The following is a 22,174-nucleotide window of genomic DNA, read 5'->3' on the forward strand; positions in this document are numbered from 1 at the left end:
AAGAATGTTTCAAATAAAAGTTCCTTAATAAAAAACGAAGAAAAAACGTTTACTAAACTTAAATCCAACAATTAGAACTCAAGATATTGTAAAATCAGTGCACAATGCAAATTGCAAATTGCAAAATAAGTATTTTTCGAAGCTTTATTGATCGTAACTCGGCTTCTACGCATGCAAATGAGCCTTAGAAGATCTCATTTTAAAGCTTCATTAATAGGTTTCCAAACAGAGTTGGTTAAATTACTTGATCTTCATTTGTTTTAAAGTTATACTCATTTGAAATAATAATTTTCTTAATAAAATTTTACATTAATTTGTTTATAAGGGTTTAAAGCAAATTTAAGCTGTAAACATGTATATTTTAATTAATAATAATGATAGAAGAACTCAAATGGAAAATTTTGCGCTTACGAAAATGTTTGTAAGTTTATTTTTCGCCAAGATATCGATATTTTAACAGTGCGCTCTGAGGCTCAAGATCGGCTCACCGCGTAAAGGTTCACGCGCTATCTTCTCGATGCAAATTATAATTTCTATGTATATATACGTTATCTTCGTTTTTCATTTTTGAAGATCCTAATAAAATTTTATCATATAATTCTTATAATTAAATCATCATACTCTACCTCGTATCATCTTTCATTCTATTTACTTTGTCTTCTATTTTTTGTATTAAATGAGAAAAAAAAACATTAAAAACTAATATTTCAGAAATAGAACTAAAAAGTAAGTTGATATTATTTATTAATACTATTTTTACAAACTTTTTGTTTCATGCATCTGAATCGAGATATACAGGGAATCTAAGCTTTTTTACATCTGCATAAGTTCTTACAGCAATTTTTACAGTTACACGGTGGTACTAAGTCTGTTCTTGTAGGTAAGGTCGCCAATTAAGGCCACGTTAAGGTTTAAATATCTGTAATATTTTACTCAGGAACAATATGGGGGAAAACTCTTGTATACGTATTGCCTAACATTTTAGCTATCGAATTTCAGGATAAAATACTTACTAAATAAATAAAGAAATATAAAATTTTAACATTGAATAAATCTGGAATATTTGGCCTTATTAGGAACTGGTAGCTTAATAAGGCCAGTTTTATTTTTTACGCAAATTGAGGTGGATAATAAATTTTAAACCTAAGAATTAAAGAACAAATATAAAATTTAGTGAAAGAATCTTTTATTCATATTAAAAACAAAAATTTGTCAATACATTAAGCACACATATCGCACATTTACACACATCTAGGACAATTGGCTTTATTAGGACACTGTCTACTTTTTTAATATTTAACATAAAAAAAATAATAAGAAGCAATATAGAGAAAAAACAGTTCCAGTTCCTTAAAAAGTATTAATTTACTATCGCTTTACAAAGAAAAAATAATTGGCTTATATTCATTAAGTACCATTTTAGTAATTTTATAACTTACCTAAAATTTATAAACGAACTTCCGCACCGTAACAAACACGTGTCTAGTCTACTTGGCGCTGCTATGTGATACTACCGACTGAATGGCGTAGACGATTTTGACTGAGAAAGACATTTACGGTGACCTCTTATATATAATATCTATATTTAAGAAAATATTTGCAATTGGCCTAATTAAGACACTGGCCTTATTTGGCGACACTACCTTAGACAGTAAAACTAAAACTTTCTGGGGCTTCAGAGTCTAATTATCTATATGATATCGATATAATCTATATCATATAGATATCCAGTGGATAGTGGATAATATCCACATAAAGTGGATCTAGTTCTTTTGCAGCATCATCAAGGCACGTCAATTGTGTGTATGCCGCCACAACTTAAATGCTCGTTTTATATGCAATGATGATGCTGCAAAATAACTCGATCTATTTTATATGGGTATCACATATTGGCTCATTTGTATGCGTCGAAGCCGAGTTACGATCGATAAAGCGTCGAAAAATACTTGACTGTGAGCCGATATTGCGCCTCATAGCGTGCCATTAAAATATCGATATCTTGCCAAAAATAAACTTACGAACATTTTATTAAGCTCAAATTATTCCTTTTGAGTTCTTCTTTCATTATTGTTAATTAAAGTATAAATGTTTACAGCTCAAATTTACTTGAAACCATTATAAACAAATTAATGTAAAATTTTTTAAAGAAAATTATAACTTCAAACGGGTATAACTTTAAATCAAATAAAGATAAAGTAATATAACAAACTTTGTTTGGAAGCCTATTAATGGAGCTTTAAAATGGGACCTTCTAAGGCTCATTTGCATGCGTAAAAGCCGAGTTACGAACAGAGCCGGATTTAAGGTAGTGGGGCCCCTGGGCAGAATTGGTGTGGGACCCTACCTCCTACCATTAAAAAAATGTTGTTATAACTATGGTATACAGCCAAGTATAGAGTTTTCCCTTTTAAAAATAAAAAAAAATATTGATCTACATTTATAAATATATTTTTAAATAAAAAAATACAAGAGGTGTAACATGTTACCGTAAAATATTATAAATAAGTATTGTAAAATGTATGGTTAAGGTCTGGGTATTTTTTAGATATTTGAATTGAAAATTCCTTAATTATGTCTGACATATATATTTAGTTCCTTTAAGACATCGTGTTTAATGCTCATTATAGAGAGATGAAACGCTTTTGGCCCATCATAGACCGAAGGCGATCTTTAATTAACTTTAGTTTTGAGAATGATCACTCTCCACTGTAGTTAGAGACAGCAAGGCTGGACTTGCTTTCTAGAATTCATACATACACCATTTTGTTCACTTATTTATAAGCTATACTTATATTTTTGAGAAGAATATTTTTTCGATAAAATACTTACTTTTTTAGTCATTTGCAAAAAACCGTCTAAAAACGTGTTTTGTTTGTTGAAAAATGAACATATTTACTCGCAAATTTACTGCAAATAACTGAAATAATAACTGACTTATTCAAAGAAAAGTTAAAAAAAACAGAGATCCACTATAAATGATGGAATTATACTGCATCAAACGGATACCAGAGAAACCACCCCCTTACGCAGCATACAACGAACCCGACGTCATAACATCCATAAAGATCAGACGTCTGCACTGGATGGGCCATGTTGAACGGATGTTGAAGACTGAAACACCAAAACATATAATGAGGCAGACACCAGTAGGGAGAAGATCAAAGGAAAGAACCAAACTTAGATACATGGAACAAGTGGAACAAGATCTGAAAACACTTAAGATTACCAACTGAAAAACAAAGCAAGGAACAAAACAGAATGGCGGAAAATCCTAGAACAAGCCAGGACCGAAAATGATTGTCGAGCTACTGATGATGATGAATAACTAAAATAATAACAATGCATAAGTATTAACTTCGTGAAAAAATGCTATAGAACAAAAGTTGCTTATAATTCGTCAGTTTATCCATTTCCGGACCTATTTTGAACTTATTTTTTCACACCCGAGGAGGGGTGAAACTCACCTCTAGGGCAAAAGCACAAATCGGCAAAATTTACTTTTTTTCAGAAAATTTTCAGAAAAAACCGTAAGTCAATGGACTATTATAGGTACCAGTAACAATGACAGCACACAGCACAATTTTATTTAATACGCACCTTTTGAATGATTTTAGAAATTAGCATTTAAACTTGTATCCCAATTATTTAAAAGTTAATAATCCAGTGTACAACCTGAATATTTTCCGGCCTGGCCTGACCATGTTTGTATGAGTAGCATGACTTTATTTAAATTTTTATATTTTAAAGTCTCCAACCCTCCAAATACTAGATATGAAACTTCTAGGCTATCACAAAAATAAAGTAAAAACTTACCTTTTTCAACAGGGGTAACAGTACGAAATAATACAAACAGGTGAGTGGTGAGTAATATTGCTGTTTTACTAGATTATCGTAAATAGTATTACAGCTGACAATTATTATTCTTTCTGCAAGTAGCTCAAAGTCACAAAACAAATGAGTGGTTTAGTGTCAGATTTTCAGATTTGCTTATGCCAAAATTTATGTCAACGGGATAATTTAAGGTCAAACTTAGAACCAAATTATGACTCAATAAAAAAGACTGAATTCCACTTGATTATGTTCTGAGTATTTTGCAATCCATGCAAAAAGGGTATTTAAAATATATGCATGATGTAGAATAATATGATTTAGAAGACAAATATAAATTATTGTCGGCGTAGGAGGCAAGTTTGGCTCAAATTTAAGTTCAAACTTTGTAAATGTGGAGTAAGCAATGTTTTGATCAACGTTATTATACTCAGTGGCGTAGTGCCAACTCAAGATAACGATAAATAAGAAATTATTTTTGATATACATAATTATGTTTGCATAAAACAAAAATCATTTTATGTGAATAATGTGCTGACTTTTTATGTTTGGGATTTTGTGGGGGCCCCCGGAATGTGGGGGCCCAGTCTGCCCTCCCTTAAATCCAGCCCTGGTTACGATCAATAAAGCTTCGAAAAATACTTATTTTGCAATTTGCAATTTGCATTGTGCAGCAATTTTATAATACCTTGAGTTGTAATAATTGTTGGATTTAAGTTTAGTAAACGTTTTTTTCTTCGTTTTCTATTAACGAACAAATTTTATTTGAAACATTCTTTTTTATCTCTTTTAGTTTATGAGTCAGAGCCTTATAAACAATTTATAAAGAATTAAATTGTTTATAACAATTTTTTGACCACTCGGATCGAAATCCACCCTCGAAATTCGTAATCAGCAGCCAAAAATCCATAAGAAACCGTTGAGTTTGTCCATCAGAATTGAAAAGGACACGGTGACCCCTCTGGCGCCTAGACTATACATAGTATGCATGTCATCGTTAAACGAAGAATTTTACAAAAAGTCTTAAAATGATAGTATTTTTCCCATAATAAGGAAACCACCTTGAAATTTAATTTATTTGTTTGCTTTCAGAAACCACTCCCGAGTTTTATAAATATAGGTACATATTTACTTATCATTTTACCTGTTTCCACTCGAGTTTGTCGATAACTTCGGCACCCGGTGCTGAGCTGTCAGTCAATGGAGGTCTCAATAATGATACGTACTGAAACAAACAAAGAGCAGAGTGGCATGAAATAATGAAACGTACTCTAACGAAGAATAGTTGAAATATCGATATCTGTGTTGTTTATCTTAGTCCAGGAATTCGTGCAAAGTTTACAAAGGCCATTTATTACGGTGTTAATATGTTACTTCGTCGTCGACACAAGAAAACCGCGTAACTCCAATTTTTACTTAAAATGAGATTTTACTACCATCCATTAGCCAATCGCCTATTCTAGCCATCCGACAAATAATACGTCATTTTACGTAGATTTCTAATTTTAAAATGTATACAGTATACTATAAAAGCAGGTATTTCCCATGTCAAAAAATTATGTTACTAAAACACGCAACTCCCGCGCATTTTCTGTTAAGTCAGTTAAGTGACTATTGCCGTTGATTTGATTTGTTTTTTTTTGGAGAGAAATAGAGGTTTTTAAGTTCTAATTTTACATCTGTAAGGAAGTAAAATAAGGTAAGTTGATTTGTGTATTAAATGTTTTTAGTACGATTTAAAAATAAAGGGATTTTTGTTGCTTTAAATTATTGCTGGAGTTACATGGTTTTTTATATTTTATTTTATGAACCCATGTTGGAGTTACATGTTCTTCTAATGTTACTGTTTTTAGGCTCTCCTGAAAAATTAAGGAAAATGGAGTTATGAGTTTTTCTTGTGATGACGACGACTTGTCAATGTATACATACTCTAGTTCGGTATGTCATGTATATTCTAAAATAAATATGAAAATTTAAAACTACTTCTTAATAAGTCAAATCGGTCATAACAGTACTTAACCTACACTAATTATGCTAGGGGAGCCCAAGCGGGGATTTCTGCAGTAACTCCAGCGCGTCAGATTATCATATGGGAAGAAACCTGGCACCCTGTATATACCTCTACCATATATGGGCTCTAAACACAATGGCGTTCGCAAAGGGGGGGTAATCTATCCTTAGAAAAACTCGAAATCGTCAGATTAAGATAAGTGTTGTGTTGTGTTTTTCTGGTAGATATTTTTGATACTTTTGATTCCATCTTGAAGTACAAACCTCTCTTGCTCACAATAATTGGATAACTTCCTTTAATTTGACCATGTCGATTGCCTTCTTAAGGGCCACGAAACATACAAATGCCGGTTTGTTGTATTCTAATGACTTCCCTTGAAGCTGCCTCATTATAAGAAATATAGCGTCGGTGCATGAACTTCTCAAGCTAAAACTTTGTTTTTCTTCGGCTGGTGTTATAATTTTAATCAGTTATTTGTTATCACTTTGGTTATTCATTTTACACAGTCTTGTATTTAATAGGTTAATTCGTAATTCCTCTATATTTCTGCGGGTCCGATTTGTCTTCTTTTTGGAAGAGAGGTATTAGGATTCTTGATCTCTATCCTTGTGATATTCCGTTTTGGTCTATTTTATTTTTTGGATTAGTTTTACTAGTTTTTTGGCCAGATCTGGTCCTCCGTACTTTAGGAGTTCGTTCGATATTCTGTCCTCTACGGTGATAGAAGAAATAAGCCAGATATAAGCCAGATATAAGCCAGAAGACACAGTTCTTATTGCTGAACAACTTTAACCTAGCCGTGAGTAGATTCCATAACAGAGAAGATCATAATTTCGAATTTTTTTGTTGAACTATATATTTCTATCGGTATTCTTTTATACTATACTTTGTAATTTGCAGAACTAAATGTTTTTTTAGCGTTGGACTTTTCTTAGAGACTTTTTGAGTTATTCATATAGATAAATCAATGGAAAACTAGTTTTGTAATTTAACTTTTTAAAATTATAGGCCTGGATTACGCGTACCACAAAAAAGTTTATTAATAATAAGCTGAAAATTTGTTAAATAGCTTACGGTGTCTAGTCGGACAAACTTTGATGTACGGGAACACTGGAACAAGGGAAGTTTTAATTGTGGAACAGGTTACAGGTTTCGAACGTCAAACTACGAAAACGTTCCATGTATTTTGCGGGACAGAACTTCCAATTGATTTTTTACCCTTTCATTAAACTCTCATAGTGCGGCAGATTCGTGCAAATATTATAAAAATTGTGCATTTAATGATAGACGCATATAATTTGGACCACATATACTACACATACAGTCGGAAAAATGAAAGAATACCCAAGAACGAACATATAAAACACGCTGTATTTTCCTGTCACCGTGTCACAAAGAAAATTGCCCAGCGCAAGTACATGTAATAATAATTATTACATGTACTTGCGCTGGCCAATTTTTTTGTGTGACACGGTGACAGGAAAATACAGCGTGCTTTATATGTTCGTTCATGGGTATTGTTTCATTTTTCCTACTGTATAAAGGTTCAAAATTAGATGAGAGGCCATCTCAGATTTTGCTTTTTACAAAAATGGCAGGCATTAAAAATGTCGACTATACCTATGTGACTAATACCACGATAACTTTTGAACGAAATATCCGATCTCAACGAAATTTGGTATGTAGGATCTTTAATTTGATGTGTAAGATCGAGCTTTAGAACCGGAAGAATCGGTTTACCAGAAGTTTTGTTTTTCCTGATTTTTTATGTAAAAATATGTTGTTTTTTGTTAATTCTTTCACCCTGTATGTATTAATTTTTCAAAAAGTTAATAACACCATTGAAAAGAGCGTAAAAATAGTTTTTAGGAAATATTTTGAACTTTTTATTTATGTTAATTACCGTTTAATAAAGGCATAACGTATCTTCACATGTACCTGTGTGCGGCAGATTCGTGCAAATATTATAAGAATTATTGTGCATTTAATGGTAAAAGCACATAATTTGGAGGACCACATATAATACATACATAAAGGTTCAAATTTAGATATGAGGCCATCTCAGTTTTTGTTCTTTTTACAAAAATGGCGAGCATTCATAATGGCGACTATACATATGTAACTAACAGCACGATAACTTTTGAACGAGACGTCCGATTTCAACTAAATTTGGTATATATGTTCTTTCTTTGATGAGTAAGATCGAGGTCTTGAATCGAAAGAATCGGTTTACCAGAAGTTGTGTTTTTACTGGTTTTTTATGTAAAAATATGTTGTTTCTTTTTCAATTCTTTCACCCTGTATATATAAATTTTTCAAAAAGGTAATACGGCCATTGAAAAGGGTGTAAATATATTTTTAGGAAATATTTTAAACTTTTTAGTTATGTTAATTACCATTTAATAAATGCCTAACGTATGTGCACATGTACCTATGGGCGGCAGATTCATTTTGAATGCCCGCCATTTTTGTAAAAGACAAAATCTGAGATGGCCTCTTATCTAAATTTGAATTTTTATATGTGTAGTATGTGTGATCCAAATTATATGCTTCTACCATTAAATGCACAATAATTCTTATATTAGGTATTATTTGCACGAATCTGCCGCACATAGGTACCTACATACATGTGAAGATACGTTATGCATTTATAAATGGTAATTAATATAACTAAAGAGTTCAAAATATTTCCTAAAAAATATTTTTACGCTCTTTTCAACGCCGGTATTACCTTTTTGAAAAGTTAACATATACAGGGTGAAAGAATTGGAAAAATTTACAAAATATTTTTACAAAAAAATCAGGATAAACACAACTTCTGGTAAACCGATCCTTCCGGTTCAAGAACTCAATTTTACACATCAAAAAAAGAACCTATACACCAAAGGTTGAAATCGGACTTTTCGTTCAAAAGTTATCGTGATAATAGTCACCTATGTATAGTCGCCATTTTGAATGCGCGCCATTTTTGTAACAGGCAAAATCTGAGATGGCCTCATATCTAAATTGAACCTTTGTATGTGTAGTATATGTGGGCCAAATTATATTCTTCTACCATTAAATGCACAATAATTCTCATAATATTTGCACGAATCTGCTGCACATAGGTACATGTGAAGATAAGTTATGCATTTATTAAATGATAATTAACATAACTAAAAAGTTAAAAATATTTCCTAAAGAATATTCTTACGCTCTTTTCAGTGGCGTTATTGCCTTTTTGAAAAATTAATATATACAGGGTGAAATAATTGAAATAAAAACAACATATTTTTACATAAAAAACCAGGATTAACACAACTTCTGGTAAACCGATTCTTCCGGTTCAAGACCTCAATTTTACACATCAAAAAAAGAACCTATATACCAAATTGGGTTAAAATGGAACCTTTCTTTCAAAAGTTATCGTGCTATTAGTCGTATATATATAGTTGCCATTTTGATTGCGCGCAATTTTTGTAAAAGGCAAAATCTGAGATGGTCTCCCATTTAAAGTTGAACCTTTATATGTGTAGTATATGTGGTCCAAATTATATGTTTTTATCATCAAATGCACAATTGTTTCACATATCGGCTGCACTATCATGCAAAAATCAGACTGCTATTTATCACTCATATAATTCCTGGCATTTGACATGTTCTACGAGTCGGACTTATTAAAATGCCCAACATATTTGTCGGACAAACATTTATTCATATATTGTATAAATTTTGCTATTGAATAAAATTAAAAACAACCTGCTGCTTTTCACAATCAAAAACTTGTCAGGATGACACGTTCCACAATTAAAATCACGTTTCACAATTAAAACTTTTCCTGTTCCAGTGTTCCCATACATCAAAGGTTGTCCGACTAGACACTGTTAAGCTATTAACAAATTTTCAGATTGTTATTTGATTCAGATTGTACCTCCTTTGGTACGCGGGATCCAGATCTATTATTCCTATGTATTGTTGGCATGCATAGTTTGTCATACATTAAAAACTTTATAAATTACCAGGATTTGAACCAACCTTTTTGTTTCAGAACGAATAAATTTTCCATTCTGCTCTGATCTACTGATCTATTATTAGAGGCACGTGAACATATCTCAACAACGAACTTTAGAATTATCATTGTCATTGTGGTGTGTTCCATTTATTATTACCAAGGGTGGAAAACAGAGCCGGATATAAATCAAGGGGCGTCTGTCTATTGGTTTAAATAATGGATGGGAAGAGTGATATTTATTATATAGGACTATGTACTAACTAAAATTGTACGCAATGACAGAGCATTATTTCAGTGTTGGTTTAATACTTAAATAATGACAGTGCATATATTATTATGAAACCATTTCTTTGTGATATTTTTCTGAAAAGAAAACATCATTACCTAAACCTCTAATAGGCGAGCGGTTTACCAATAAAAAGACGATTAGAAATGGAATATACCGACTAAATGGTTCTTTGCATTTCTATCGCACTATTTTTTGATTCTATATATTTTCAAAGTTCAAATGTATTTTTTTAATATTCGTAGTTTTGTTTCTGGTTTCTGGTAAAGTTTTTGGTTATGCCTGTTCGTGGTTTATATTACTTGCAAACCAAGCGAATGATAAATGCAAAAAGACACGGGGTGTTCAAAAATTTGCATATCACTACCTGCCTATTCATTATGGCAAAATTCCAACGAAAAGTCGTCTAGGACATATAAGAAGGCTCTTGATTTCGTTTTACAAAAAATTATTTTGTGTTTTTGAAGTTATACTTCTTTAGGCGCGATTAAGAGTGAATTTTTATTATTCTGTGCGCATACGCACACAGACAGTATGGAGTTCCTTGCTAAATCTTTTAAGTTATGTATGTATCAGTCCAAAAAGGGTGTGGAAAGAATATATTAGTGTTTTTAGTAAATATATTTATTATAATTTTTGTGCCTTTGGATTTGTCTTCCTCAAGAATAAGATAGTAAGTAATATTTAAAGTATTTTTATACTTCACTTGATCTATTTGTCACTATGTCTGAAAATATTGTAATCCGTAAAAACAAAGGGAGTATTTATAGCTCAGTGGTAGAGCGTTCGACTGGAGATCGAGAAGTCCCCGATTCGAATCCGTGTGTTTTCTATTTTTTTTAATTTTTGGTATTGATTTAATAAACATTTTTGGAAAGTAGTAAGTAAAAATTAGTTTATTCTTTAAATAAAATACAAATAACCTGTATATTTATTTCGTTAAAATCAGATAATAGAAGTATAACTTCTTACGTGCGTACAAAGTACACACACATTCTTTTTTTATTTTTCCAAGTGGGCCAGAAATTTGTTGAAAAAAAATGCTTTAATTAGTTATTTTTGGATTTTTTTTCTAAAAAAAAAAATACTAAATGAATTGCAATTCTACAAACAGCTTTATAATCTTTAAACCTTAAAATATAGGTAAGACTATTTTAAAGGATAATTAGTTACTGTCTCGCTAAAAACATAGTTTTAAATTTAGATAAAGATTTCTACGCGCTGCGTGACTGTATCGCAGCAACCACTGCACAAAATTGCGGTCAACTGCTCGAAGAAATATTCAAATTATTTGAGTCCACATTTTCAGCGTGATAGAAACCATTTATCCTTGTCAAAATATTCCAGAGAGAATCTATTTAGCCGAAACTGTACAACTTCACCTTGGAAGTATGTAATAGAGAAGACAAACGTCGTGAACAGAAACATCACAAATCAGTTTCAAATTATAACAATATAGAGATGATCTGAACATCATACCAAATACGCAGATAGCGCTGATGAAAATAATAAAAAAACTAGACAGAAAAATAGACAGAATAATAATAGTTCAGAGAAATAAGGAAAAAAAATATCGTGTTGGTGACACAACCCCCTTCAAGCCGAAACAAAATTTTTTGAGTAGTATGGACATCTATAATAATAACAACCTATATGTTTCCTGCAGCCGATTTTCATGATATACATAGTTATAAACAAATGAAGATCAAAAAACCGTATATTTTCGCTTTTTTCGTCTATAACCAAAAAGTTAAGTATTTTAAACAAATTTGAGAGTGAGAAACCCATATATCGTATAAAAAACTTCAATATGGCGTTCGCTTAATATGTCTATCCTTATTGGTTGCTTAGAAAATTGCAAAATAAATCATAAATTTTGAGTTTTTATAAATATTCTATAAAAATTAACTTAGAACGTTCTTATTACACGAATTGCTGAGACTTGTGGTGCTTAAATTACATTTTAAATTTCAAAGCAATTGGTCAAATAGTTTAAAAGTTATTTAATTTGTTTATCCCAAATTAATTTTTTTTGCAACGCTATAAGTCAGAAAATGGTAAAGTTACACTAATTATTTTATAGTTTATGAAAGAAGAAGATTTATGCTATTAATTTAATTAAAAAAAATGACAAAAAATAATTCTAAATACTGCAAAATTATTTTGCAAAAACATGTGAATTTAAAAGGGGGGGGGGCTAACTTCGTCCCTAATTGTTCAAGGACAATTGTTTTCTTTCTAAATGTGTATAAAAATTCAGTCTTTCCAAATCTGAAAAATAATTTTTCTACGGGTAACCGTTAAAAAGTTATTCTAATTGTTTATAAGTAAGCAAAAAATCGACGTGTTTTTGCAAAATAATTTTACACTGTTTAAAATTACTTTTGTCATTTTTTGTTAAATAAGTCAATAGTATAAATTTTCTTCTTCCTTAAACTGTCAGAAGACTTACAGTAACCTCATAATTTTCTGACTTATAGTGTTGCAAAAAAAATGAATTTGGGATAAACAAATTAAATAACTTTTAAACTATTTGACCAATTGCTTTGAAATTTAAAATTTAATTTAAGCACAAGAACTCTCAGCATTCCGTATAATAAGAAGGTTCTAAGTTAATTTTTACATAAGTTATGAATATTTATAGAAACTCAAAATTTATGATCTATTTTGCAATTTTCTAAGCAACCAATAAGGATAGACATATTCAGCGAACGCCATATTGAAATTTTTTTAGATGATTTATGAGTTTCTTACTCTTAAATTTGTTTAAAATGCTTAACTTTTTGGTTATAGACGAAAAAAGCGAAAATTTACCGTTTTTTGATCTTCATTTGTTTATAACTATGTATATCATCAAAATCGGCTGCAGGAAATATAAAGGTTATTAATTTAGATGTCCATACTACTCAAAAAATTTGGTTTTGGTCTGGAGAGGGATGTGTCACGAGAAAAATCTTATTTCTCTGGACTATAATTGAATTCAAGGAACACAACATAAAATAATATTATAACATAAGTTCTAAGTTTGAGACAGTATCTACCTTCAACTATCTAGGAATAATGTTGGGAAAACCGGGAAATACACCTTATTATGTATGCAATCGAAGCAGTAAACACATTGAAAAGAATGAAGATGGAATTTTTGCGAGCTGATGTTCATTTGGGACCTTTTTAAATCTTCATGTTTAATATCATCTATTAAAAATTTGATTTTATTGACTCAACTTTTATTGACTTGCTTTTAGTGTAAAGACCGTTCATTTTCTCAAATATTATTATTGTATGTGTAGCCTGTACGGCAGAAGGATGAAAGATGGACTTAGACGATTATACATTGCCGACCGTGGAACCACAAACGAAAAAGGGGAAGGCCACAAATGCGATGGTCAGATGACCTGAAGAAACACACTGGGTCAAAATGGATGCAAATTGTCCAAGATAGAGAGGCATGGAAGAAGGAAGAGGAGGCCTATATCCAAAGATGGATGTTTAGGGCTGATTAGATAGATAGATAGATGTGTAGCCTACATGTATTTTTGTTTTCCACATGCTGTTAATTTAAGCTGTAACAATTATTTGTTTAATCATATTTGTAATAATACGCCAGTCAATGGGAGCAAAAATAGGATATTACCACCGAATTCTATCCTACTGCATGGATTTTAACGAAAGTGTGGGAATAGCCTCTACTTATCTCCTAATTCAAAGTCTACCCTATGTCGATGTGTGCTTTTATCTTGGGGGTGGTTCCCACCCCTGTTCGGGGGTAGAAAATTTCTTGGTTAAAAAACCACGGAAGTGGCTAGAGAACTTAATTATAAGTAAAAACTGTTCTATAATTTTTTTTTGAAAACTCAATATTTTTTGAGTTATTCGTGGTTGAAAATTGGCCATTTTCATTGAAACATAACACCTTTTCGAACGTTTTTTTGCAAACATCTTAAAAACTATGCATTTAACTAAAAAAACTATATAAAACATTTTTGTAGCTTATAAAAAAACAGAGACTAGTTCCTTAATAAATCTTCTAGTTATAATATAAAAAGAGATATGGTAGAGATCTTTAAAATGAGCAACATTAAAGGTATATTGCATTCAAACTAAGTGAGATGTGCTGCAAAAAAATTTATGATTAATGTATTTTAAGAAAAAAGGAGAAGTATATTTAACCTCTCATCCACCAGAATTTTAATGCATCATTTTACTTCTACAATACCTTTTATTATAGTGCTATTTCTATGTTCAAAATGTTGGACGGGTTTAAAATAAATGGTTTTTGAGAAACAAAAAGATCAATTTATAGAGCGCATTTTTAGATTTCCTTAAAAATCTTCTTTTTCTACATGTAACTTGAAAATGATAAGACATACAATAATGAAACACAAAACAGAATTTTTATTCAACAAAATCCTACATTTTTGTTTGATACCTTTTTTTCGTATCTCTTATCATTTTCGAGTTACTTGAAGAAAAAGGAAGATTCTTAAGAAAATTTAAAAATGAGCTCCATAATTTGATCTTATTTTTTTCAAAAACTATTCATTTTAAACCCGTCCAACTTTTTGAACCTAGAAATAACACTACAATAAAAAGTATTGTAGAAGGAAAACGATGCATTTAAATTCTGATGGATGAGGGGTTAAATGTACTTCACATTTTTATTTTAATTCCATTAGTCATCAATTTTTTTGCAGTATATCTCACTTACTTTGAATGTAATCGACATTTAATGTTGCTCATTCTAAAGGTCTTTTTAATCACTACAAAAGGTATTGGTAGCATTATACAACTAAAATTTACCGTTTTTTTTTATTTCAAGTTGAATACACCGATTTCTGCATGCACCAAAAAAACAAACCATTCTCGCCTACCATAATATCTCTTTTTATGCTATAACTAGAAGATATATGAAGGAACGAATCTCTTTGTTTTTTTATAAGTTACAAAAATGTTTACTATAGTTTTTTTCGTTAGATGCATAGATTTTAAGGTAATCGCAAAAAACCGCCCGAAAAGGTGTCATTTTTCAATGAAAACTGTCAATTTTCAACCACGAATAACTCAAAAATTATTGGGTTCTCAAAAAAAAATTATTGAACAGTTTTTGCTTCGAATTAGGTTCTCTAGCCACTTCCGTGGTTATTTTAACCAGAAAATTTTACACCCCCGAGAAGGGGTGGGAACCACCCCCAAGATAAAAGCGCACAACGACATAGGATAGACTTTATTTCTTGAGCTATTCTCTACTTATTGTGAAAATATCAAGTAAATAGATGTAGTAGGATGGAATTCGGAGCCAAATAACCTCATTGACTGTCCTATAAGGCTTAACGCGTGAAGCTTGACCTCGTAATTAATTTATAAAAGCAACTAACAGACCAGCGTATGGAAAGAAAAAATGAATTTTACTTCCCGTAATAGCGAAAAATTTCAAATTCAAAGTTTTAAAATCCAATTTTCCAGACATATAATCCATGGTATCCAGTAGTAACAAGAAAGATCTTGGCGTTACAATCTCCCTTTTTATTACATAAATTTTATACGAAAATATTCCAGAAACAAGCAGGTTCGAAACTTTTGAATATCCAACGCGATATTGAATTTGAAGGGCTTTAATGTACCTACACAGAGATTACTTCGGCCGAGAGGGATTTGCTGGGAATTCTGGATAATAATATTACCAGACCGGAAATCTCGGATATTGGCATTTCAGATTTATCTCTCAGCCCTGTCCGGGATGTCCGAAATGTAAATAGAGAGTGTAAACAATCCCCCTGTCGTTCATTAATGGAAGGTGATGGGATAATTTCTGAAATGAATTTCGTGGTTTGATGTTTGGTAAGGAATTTTTGAAGTCGGCAGCATTTTTGATATGCTGTTAAAAGTAATTTGAAGAAAGTCATTTGTTTTATAGTATGGTGGCATATTATGGAAGGAAGTATGAGGAAGATATGAATACATACATGTTTTTTTCTCTACAAGAGTATGTGTTTGTACACACCACGTGTTTTGGTATAATTGAACATCATCGGGCAATAGTAGAGCGGAAGACAGACTCATAAATAGTAAAAGAAAACTCTGTAAATTTATAAATATTAAAAGAAACTCACATATGTTACCATCAGTTATTAATGATCAGTATGATGTTAATCAGTATGATGATTATACTGGGGAAAATAGTCAAGAAATTGTTGATATTTTTGCGAACTTTTTTTCAACTGTCTACAATGATGTTGTATTAATCAAATTCCTATTTTTAAATTTGAGAAATCTGCGAATGTATGCAATTATGTTATTGACATTAAGGAGATAATTGATAAGATTCTGATTAGCCCGTGGAAACTTACCAAGGGACCCGACGAAGTTCCATTGCATTTTAAAAAAACATGTGTATACACTGGCAGAACCAATACACCATTTATTTAACCTATCACTAACATCAGAGATATTTCCCGATTTCTGGAAATCTAGTTTTTTAAAACCAATTTTCAAGTCTGGTCAGAAAGATAAAGCTGAAAATTACCGTGCAGTTTGTATACAGTCAGAGTTACCAAAACTATTAGATTTTTTTGTCAATAGAATGTTAAGTTTTGACTGTAAAAACATAATAATTGGTGAACAACATGGTTTTAGCCAAGGTAAATCCACAGTTACAAATCTCGTATATTATACAAATTTTATCATTAACCCGTTGGGGTCTGGTTCTCAGGTCGATTCAATCTATGCTGATTTTTCAAAAACTTTCGGTAGAGTCAATCATGAGATGTTGATTGCCAAACTTTGTGGCTATGGCATTAGCGATAACATCTCAAATTGGATTAAACATTATTTGTCTAATCGTTCTCAAATGGTTAAATATGGTAGTTTTTGTCAAAACCGATTCATATAAAATCAGGTGTTCCACAAAGTTCTCATTTGGGTCCGCTGCTTTTTAATATATCTGTTAACGATTTACAAACCGTAATTAACTCCGACCAATTTCTCTTATTCGCTGATGACATAAAAATCTTTAGATCTATTGCTTGCCTCTCTGATTGTGAATGTTTGCAGTTGTCCTTAAATAATTTTTCACGTTGGTGTGAAGTAAATGTTTTAAACTTAAATCTAAAACTTAATAATAATTACACACTTAATGGTAATGTTCTGCAAGAGATACATCAGTTACGGGATTTGAGTATAACACTGGATAGAAAACTGAACTTTAATGATCATATTAATGACATAACTTTCAAAGGACTTTTCAGTTTTACCGTTTAAAATACTGACTGTTCGCTAGTGCGATCAATTATATAATACTGCTGTATTATACATATGTACCCAGAAAACTCAATTAGAAAAAGTTCAAAACAGATTTTTAAGGATATGTGGTTATAAAATGGGTTTAAGACGTGGAGATTATAATTACAGTTATATTCTTAATCAACTTAAAATGAACAAATTAGAGACAAGAAGAGCTGCATTCGAATTATATTTTTTACATAAGCTTCTAAATAGATTTATTAATTGCCCTGAAATTTTGGGTTTAATCAGATCTCATTTAATTTACCTATGCGAAGAACCCGTAATTCTGACCAGTTTTTTGTAGATTTCCATTCTACTAATTATGGACTTAATGAAGTTATTTCTAAGATGTTACGTACGGCGAACAATTACCAAACAGATTTAGAATTATTTAATACTTCAACTGCATAATTTAAAAAACATGTTAAAAAACTGTTGTAGCTAGCTTATGTATCTTACTGTATTTTATACATATTGTACAAAAGCTGAAAACGGGTTTACCCTCTCAATAAATAAATAAATAAATAAATAAATAGAAAGAAAGACTTTTGAAAAAAGCTTTTTACTTAAAAGTTACATTAAGTAATGGAACCTTTAGTAAGCCATGACTGATAGTTTTGTAAAGATGACAATATCAAGAGACATATACTTAAGAGGAACGGTGTAAAATTAAAATTTTTTTTTTCGAATCCTGAGAAAACTTTTGAGTATTTCTGAAAAATTTGAAAGCATAATGAAATATTACTTTATTACCGAGAGTCCCTTAGAATAAATGAAAAGTTTCTTTTGAATATAATATTTGCAATTAAAAATCACACTAAATTTTCTCTTTTATCTTTACTCCTGTAACTTATTAAAATAAACATTATAGATAGAAGTTTTCAGGGACTTTCACTTACAATAGTATAATCTTTTATTATGCGTTTAAATTTTTCAAAAATATTTATAAGTTTTCTCAGAATTCGAAAAAAATGAATACATTTAAAACACATTGAACATTTTGACAGGTGACATTTTACGCTCATCTCCTCAAGCAAAAAAGCCAAAGTAGCTATTCTGGAAAATTCACCAACAGAAGATTGAGATATGAGGATGTGCTTAAGCGGTTTTAATACTGCGCTAGAGAAATTGACATCAGATGGAGAACTGAAAAATCGATCTACTGTTATTCGAATATTTATTAATAGAGAGCGGAATATACGCAAAGTGCATATAGATGCATATATTGCATATTTTCAGACAACAAACACAACATTGCATATTTAAGCTAAATACGATTTATTTTGCATATTTTAAAAATAAATTATATAAAAGTTTAAAATTTTCCTCTCTTAGTTGGAATTTTATAACTTCGATATGAATTAGCTCGTTATTTATCTATCTATCGCTCATTATTATCTATCTGGACTTTCCCATTACTACCTGAATTTAACAGTTATGGGTGTTCCCAGAAAAATATTATTTTATTAGCGTAGCAAGTCGGAGGTAATACCTACCTGCTTTTAAGGGTCTAATATTTATTTTGTCAGTTTCCGGCCAACATTATTTGTTTAAAGTAAACGCTGTATCGTATTTAGTGTTTTTGAAGTGATTGGTATATATTAAATTTAAATATGTCTACCATTCAAAAAAGTGCTTGGATAAAGTGCTTTCCTGAGTTAAAGCTAAGTGGAGACAAAGTATTTTGCAAGGCCTGTTCCAAAATCGTAAGTTACATTCATTTTCACATTTCATTTTTTAAATGAGGAACTGACAAACAAAAGCGTCATGTCCCACAAACGAAATTTTTCTGGAAAGAGTGTTTTTATTCGACAAATTCGCTTTTACTTCTATAAAGACGGACAAGACGTTTTTTACCAGATCTAATAAAGTCATTAGAACAAAGGAATTTACAATTAAGTGATTCGGTTAATCTTGTTAACACTTTTTCTGCTCATTGTCAAAAAATTCCCGGAAATATAGGGATTACAATTAGAAATAAATTAAAAAATGTTTTAGAAAAAAATGAGGGCTTCGATTGTTTGAGAAAAGTTGTACGTATTTTTGAAGGCAACTTTTCTGAAGATCTTACGACTTGGCAAATTAGTTTACTGCCTAAATTAAAATATTGTCCTATAACATCAGTACATGTAGAACGAACTTTTTCTGTATCCAAACACGTTTTTAGTGATAGAAGGCAAAAGTTGCTAGTTGAAAATTTTGAAAAATATTTGATTATAAATTCATACTATAATTTAGATTCTTAATTTAATTATAATATCAGTTTTTGTGTGTCATTTCATTTGTTTTTATGTGAAAAATAAATATGTATTAAACATAAATGTAGGTTGAATTTTTTAAACATAAATGTTTATATTTAATATATTGTTTTATTTTTGAGTATTTTTAATACGCATTAGCATATTTAGACAAATTTAGAAAAAATACCTGCATATTTGTAGTAAAGGTAATGCATATATATGCGCATATTTTGGTAATGTTGTGTTGCATATTATATTCCGCTCTCTATTTATTAAATACTAGGCTGTTCAATAAGTTTGCGATTCAATAAGAAAAACAAAATTTAATGTTTTGAAATACGCTTTATTATTAAGTATAGTCGTCCTTAACATGAATAATCTTATTCCAACTAGATTCAAATTTATAAATTCAGTTTAAAAAACAGTTGCATATTAATACCTACATATATATAGTTAAAATATTTAGACGATTAATTTTAAGCAAAAGAAATTAAACTTTTTTCTACTTTTAAGGACAAAAACCGGAATTCAAAAATCTGAAAAATTGTTCATAACCGGAACAGAATTTAAAATTATTTTATCTACTCTTATTAGTCCAGAAATCCACTGCGCATCCGCTAGGAAAAATATTCTAATTCGGATTTTTTGCACAGTCTTACTCAAAAAGGACACCTTTTAACAAATTTGCATGTTGCCAGGACCAAAAGGTGGTCAAAAATTTTTTAAACGTTTTTTTTTGTTTTTTTCCTAAAATTATTTTTTTGCATGGAAAAAAGTTTTTTTAGGTTTTTTGGATCATTCCAAACAGAAAAGGTCTTTAGTGACTTCTCTCTAAAAATGCTATTTTTTGACATATAAGCGATTAAAAATTGAAAAATTGCGAAATCGGCCATTTTTAACCCTCAAAAACTATGTGAAAACCTGAAAATTTGAATATTGCGAAGGTAGGTAGATATTCTTTAATCATCGATTGATGAAATGCCGTAGAGTTTTTTGCAATACAATATTCAAAACTCCTTTGTTTTTTAATTGCTAATCAAGCGTGCGCGACACTATTTTCCACCGAAAGTATGGTGCAAATGAAAGGAATAAATTCGTTATTTCGTAAACCGGCGACTTTAAGGAAAAATCCCGAAACAGTTCGATTTTTATTTTTCAGTTATGATATTGTGGCATATATGGTATACTAGTGACGTCATCCGTCTGGACGTAATGACGTAATCGATGATTTTTTTAAATGAGAATAGGGGTCATGTGCTAGCTTATTTGAAAGGTTCTTCAATTCTATATTCAGTAATATAAACATTTACATAATTAATGATACAGGGTGTCCAAAAATTTTTTATTAAATTAAATTATTTGACAAAAAAAGAAGTAGAAGGACACCCTGTATAAATAATTATGTAAATGTTTACATTACTAAATAGAGAATTGAAGAACCTTTCAAATGAGCTACCACACGACCCCTATTCTTATTTAAAAAAATCATCGATTACGTCATCACTATCACGCCTAGACGGATGACGTCACTAGTATACCATATATGCCAAAATATCATAACTTAAAAATAAAAATCGACCTATTTCGGGATTTTTCCTTAAAGTCGCCGGTTTACGAAAGAACGAATTTATTCCTTTCATTTGCACCATACTGTCGGTGGAAAATAGTGTCGCGCATGCTTGATTAACAATAAAAAAACAAAGGAGTTTTGAATATTGTATTGCAAAAAACTCTTCAGGATTTCATCAATCGATGTTTAAAGAATATCTGCCTACCTTGGCAACATTCAAATTTTTAGATTTTCACATAGTTTTTGAGGGTTAAAAATGGCCGATTTCGCAATTTTTCAATTTTTAATCGCTTATATGTCAAAAACTATCATTTTTAGAGAAAAGTCACTAAAGACCTTTTCTGTTTGGAATGATCCAAAAAACCTAAAAAAACTTTTTTCCATGGAAAAAAGATAATTTTAGGAAAAAAACAAAAAAAAACGTTTAAAAAATTTTTGACCACCTTTTGGTCCTGGCAACATGCAAATTTGTTAAAAGGAGCCTTTTTGAGTATGATTGTGCAAAAAATCCGAATTAGAATATTTTTCCTAGAGGATGCGCAGTGGCTTTCTGGACTATATATTATGTATGAGTTTTTAGTTTGTGAAAACTGTCATTATAGATAGCAGTGCGTGAAGGATTTAACCCTTATCTGGGCAAGGTGGGCCCGGCGGGCCCGAGACGCCAATTCTTTTATCATAAACTGATAAAAAATGTTTATTGAATTTTATGCATCACTGAATTTGTTTAGAAGTCTGTTTCCTTCAACATGGTCATATAAAATTATTTTTTTCATTTTAATTGTGGCTTATTTCCCATATAAATAATTAATAATATATTATTATTATTTATAATATGTATTATAAATATATTTTTTTAAATTTGTACAGATATAGGAACTAATACTTAATATGACGTATTTCCACCTCTTGCATCAATGCAAGACTGAATGCGATGTCCCATGCTTCTTTTAAGTGTATTAATGTA

At 30.6% G+C, this 22,174-nt stretch overlaps 1 protein-coding gene across 2 annotated transcripts in view; it reads right to left on the reverse strand.

The window, feature by feature from the left end:
• Nucleotides 1-22,174, reverse strand: part of LOC126879182 (serine/threonine-protein phosphatase rdgC) — a 736,378-nt gene that overhangs the window by 47,622 nt on the left and 666,582 nt on the right. For both annotated transcript variants that reach the window (XM_050642225.1, XM_050642224.1), the window contains one exon: nucleotides 4,973-5,053. In XM_050642225.1, the coding sequence (XP_050498182.1) occupies nucleotides 4,973-5,053 (81 nt within the window). The remainder of the gene's footprint in view (nucleotides 1-4,972; nucleotides 5,054-22,174) is intronic.

Source organism: Diabrotica virgifera, chromosome 1, assembly GCF_917563875.1.
Source record: "Diabrotica virgifera virgifera chromosome 1, PGI_DIABVI_V3a".
NCBI classification, from domain to species: Eukaryota; Metazoa; Arthropoda; class Insecta; order Coleoptera; family Chrysomelidae; genus Diabrotica; species Diabrotica virgifera.